Below are 4,605 nucleotides of genomic sequence, written 5' to 3'. Positions count from 1 at the left end.
AACCAGGTTTGCCACCAGTCCTTGTCGTCACCGCTGATGGCTTCGTTCCAGTTTAGTCCTCTGGTACCTAGCCCAAGCAATTTAACTTTTGCTTTTACCAGTGCTGGTGCTGCTCGTCCTAGGGGGTCGTAGATGCTCGCCACCTTGCTCAGCAATCCAGCGCGCGTCCATTTAAGATCTTCGACTCCAGTCACTTACGTCATCTCGTCTGTCGTTGGCTCGTAGAAGGCTCCCAGTAGCTTTTCGATGTCATCCGACGCTAAATCATGGTTTGCTGCTGCTGCTGCCTGCTCTGGTTGCAACGCTTTGAAGAATCCCGGAGAGTTCGAGATCCAATTGCTAGATGAAAATCTCCTTCTGCTAGTCCATCGCTGATGAGTTTCGCTTTCATAATTGCTTCTTCTTCATTGTCGACTGCTTTCAATAGGTCATCCATGTACATATTCTTCTCAATTGCTTCCATACATACCTCTCTCCCTCTAGTGGCATCTGAAGCGGCTCTGTGGATGGTTTTTAGGGCGAGAAATGGGGCACAGTTTGATATCCAAATGGCAAGCGATCCATTTGGTACGTAATGATGACGTCAGAATCTTTCTCTTGCCAGAGAAAACGATGAAAGCGGGCATCTTGTGGTCGAAGTCGAATCCTGCTGTACATGGCGGTCACGTCTGCTGCAAAGGCAATCTCCCCCAGCTGGAATAGAATGAGGACCTTGGCTAAGTCGTTCTGCAATTTTCGACCCTGTCGCATTCCGTCGTTGAGGCATTTCTTCTTCCATTTGGCAGCGGCATCGAAGACGAATCGAAGCTTCTTCTTCTTCTTACCATACACTTTCTTGTAGACACCGTGATGTGGCAAGTAGTACTGGTTGTTCGAGTATAAATCCTCCTCTTTCACTCGCGATGCATAGCCTTCGTCGACGTATTTCTTGATCGCGGCTCTGTAATCAGCCTCGAAATCTGGATCTCTCTTGAATCGTTCCTTCAGGTCTCGCCAACGATGCTCCGCCAGCTCTCTGTTATTTTCAAATGTCGGCTCTCCTTCGAGCCACGTGAGTGGGGTTTCATACCCAATGTCGAGTTTCTTCAGGCCTTCATCAACGATCTTTTCGGCGATTCTGTCTGATTCTGAGAGGCCATCTCCTTTAAATTCAGTACCGAAATTTTCGGTTGCACAAAATTTCTGGAACTCTTCATCGAGCGAGAACTCGGAAGTCGCTGAGATATGATGGATGTGGGCCGTTGTCATCGGACCGATATCACTCCCAAGCAGGCCGCGGACGACCCAACCGAGTCTAGTGCGAGATGCGAAAGGTTCGTGTTCGCCTCCAACGCGCGATTCCAATACTGCAAGTAGGTTTGAGTGATCGAGTCCCACCAAGACGTCGATTTTCCCGCCACTCTCTTGCACTGGGACGTTGGCTAAATGTGGCCATCGGTTTTTCAATTTTCTCCAGTCGATTACCGGAGTCGGCCTAGATATCTGCGGGATCGTAGTTCCTTTGAAGAGACCTTCCTCTCCGTCCGGTAAAAGAAATCGAACCGGGGCCTTCTGCGACTTGTAGCTTTCTGCGCCGGTAACTCCTACGAGATCTAGGGTAGTACCTTTCCCGATGATCTTAAGCCGTTGAAGAAAGTCCTCTCGAAACAACGTCGTGTCACTGCCCTCGTCTATCAGCACCGATACTGGGATGAGCTGGCCTTCGGCTGTGTAAGCTTTTATCCGGATAACACCTAGCGCCACCTTGACGCGATCCACCTGGGCTGAAAGTGATGTGTGATGGCTGCTACCTTTGTCGTGCTTCTCTTCGGCATCATGAAGCAATGGGTGATGAATATAAGGGCATCCGCTGAATCCACAACCTTTTTCGAATTTGCAATCGGCTCCGGAGTGTCTCGTCCCGAAACATTTCATGCATAAGCGGCGCTTGACGCAAAATCGTACCTTTTCTTTCGTAGGCATTTCTTTGAATGTTGGGCAAGTCGTCAACCGGTGCTCCCCCTCACAGCAATAGCAGCGACTCTTCGGTTTGTCGGTAGTGCCGGGCTCCCAGCTAACGTGATTGTTGCGCCCTGTTGTTGGAAATTGTTGGCGACGAGGAAACTTGTTCTCACCAGACGGCAAAATTTGCTCTGCTTCCAGACTATAAGCATTTTGATATGCTGCAGCTCTCTCGCACATCCACTCTCCAAATTCCTTCAGATGGCGCCGTTCTAATCCAGTACGTTGTCCGGAATTCTATTCGAGTCGATCCGCCGGATGCAATTTACGGCTCAGTCGTTCGATGAGGTCGGCATTAAATTTCTCCCCAATTCGGGTTAAATCAAAGAAGATGGTTCGAGCTCTTTCGGCAAAGCGACGGAATGATGAATTTTCTCTGCCCAGCTCCATACGATCGAGTTCACCGAGTAGTGCTATACGCATTACGTCGCGACGTCCAGCCGACTGCTTCAGTCGGAATAAAGCGGCCTTATAAGCAGATTCTCCTCCGCCAAGGCCCTGCACGATTTCGAATTGATCTCCCCGTAGTCGGCTCTTCAAGACAGCAAGCTTTTCTCCTGGTGCGATTCGTTGATCATGAACCATCGAACGTAGCAAATCCGACAACCAAAACCAATCGGTTGCCCTTCCGGAGTAGATGGGAAGCTCCCCGCGTGCTGCCGATTTGCTAGAATATGACTAATTGGCTTCTTCTAGGCCGTTGCAGTACCGGTCGATCCAGTCGTCTGGTGCCTCTTCTTTTCCATCCTCTTTGGTCGGTTCGTGAGTAGAACGGCGGTGCCAATCGTCGATCGCTCCGTCTCCCCAACCGTGGAATGGGTTGCTGATGATGGTTGGCGCTGAACCGCGTCGCTTGGTGGCATCGGATAGTTTGCTTGCTTCCTTATTTGCCAAATCAGCTTTCTTGTTTACTTCTTCAAGTCGTTTTTGCAGCTGGGCAGCTTCCTGTTGGGCCTCCGCCGCTCTTTTCTGCGCTCCAGCAAGCAATTTCTTCGACTGAATCTCCTCATTGTCGGGTGCAGGGGGGCCGGTCGCCAATGGTAAGCTCTTGACTGACTGCATGCAGGACCCGACTGAAGATTCGTCATCAGCTCTTAGAGTGACATAAGCTTCAACGTCTTCTTTCTTCGACTCGATGAGCGTGAACACGTCGATTTGGATTTGAGCCTGCTTCGAGAATTCATCAGCGTCGGACGGGTCTACCACCAATAGATTGAGTCTTTCGACAGTGGCCAACATGTCGTCGAGTTTGTTGAGTAGGCCTAGACAGGCTCTTCTTGATCCTCTTTCCTTGATGAGCTTGTCAATACAGCTACAGGTCATCTGGATCTGCTTATGTGTGGAATCACGTTCAATCGCCTCAGGTTGAGGAACTCGTGGAATGTTCTTGCCTTGTTGAGTGGTATCAGCAGGGGTGTCGATTCATCTTCACCCTTTGTTGGTACTGTTCGAGAACGAAGTCTGGACGCAACCGTGTTGTCGTTTTGAGAAGCCGTGGCTGCCTTTGACTTCCTGCCTCTTGCCATTTCAATTCTCCAAACTTGCAGGCCAAGAAAGTCCTGCTACGATCACCAATATTTCAGCGAGAGAATGAGATAGTAGAGGAGGAGGGCGTAGGCCTATCAATTTGCTTCTAATCGATGCACGGGTTTATTCGTCAACATAAAATTGGACAGAGCACAAATTGCCTAAATTGAGACAGAATTAGCAAACGCAAACTTCAATTGAAATAAAACCTAGCTCTCACCTAGCATCCACAATTAAGAGCCGGTCAATAAGGCAATCGTAGACACAAACGACACAAAATCAAATCTAGGGCCTAATCCGGCCTCAGAAAATCAGATAAGAAATAGGGAGTCACAAGATGAGAATTCTCACCAATAAAGCACAGTAAGAAACGAGTTATCAATGGCTATACACGCCCTAAAAATGAACAATGGCTACTTTCTGCTTCTGTCAAGACACTTAATTAGACATCAGCTGTTTTCTACTGCACCGACAAGTGGCCCACCTGGTGGATTACTTAAATTAATCGATACTTCAGACTTAAACTAAAATGAGGACACGAACTAAAAAATACATTTAAATTCAGCATTCTTTTTCTCTGGAACACTGGAGTCTTGGATCCGCTTATTTGTCTTCTCTAGCAAAAGATCAAAAGTTTTGTGTCCGCCAGCATAGTCCAAAAGATGTGAATGGGACCATCACTCCGATTGAACTTAGAAAATAAGGTTCCCACACATTCCTCTGAAGTAAACGGATGGGAATACTGCCGGTACTGTGGCTCCGGATTCTCATCATCATTCTCTTGGTAATTTTCATCCATATCAGTCCAATAGCTCACTATCTTTCAATGCTTGTTGAAGGCTTTATGGTATGCGATTAATTTATCACCGGGGTCATTCCGCTGAAAGTGAATTAATTCTGGCGCTCGACATCACCGATTTTGATTTTTTTTTACAGTGTATTCATTGTTTTGGTATAAAATTTTCTGTAGAGGGAAAAATTTTCCCCGTTTACCGAATTCGAAATAAAAAATCTTAAAGATTCGGTTTTTTTTAAATTTTAAAAATGCTTTTTTTTTTCTTAAAATTGTATTTGTCA

General features: G+C 47.2%; 1 protein-coding gene across 1 annotated transcript; it reads right to left on the bottom strand.

Moving 5' to 3' along the window:
• Nucleotides 1-259: 259 nt before the first annotated feature.
• Nucleotides 260-2,586, bottom strand: LOC124200522. Its single transcript, XM_046596791.1, has 3 exons — nt 2,271-2,586; nt 572-2,213; nt 260-500 (listed from the first exon to the last, which is right to left on the bottom strand). Exons 1-3 carry the CDS (start codon nt 2,584-2,586, stop codon nt 260-262), a joined length of 2,199 nt encoding a protein of 732 aa, XP_046452747.1.
• Between the last annotated feature and the right edge of the window lie 2,019 nt (nt 2,587-4,605).

Source organism: Daphnia pulex, chromosome 8, assembly GCF_021134715.1.
Source record: "Daphnia pulex isolate KAP4 chromosome 8, ASM2113471v1".
NCBI classification, from domain to species: domain Eukaryota; kingdom Metazoa; phylum Arthropoda; class Branchiopoda; order Diplostraca; family Daphniidae; genus Daphnia; species Daphnia pulex.
The sequence above is the reverse complement of the archived record's forward strand: the minus strand, read 5'-3'. Positions and strand labels throughout refer to the sequence as shown.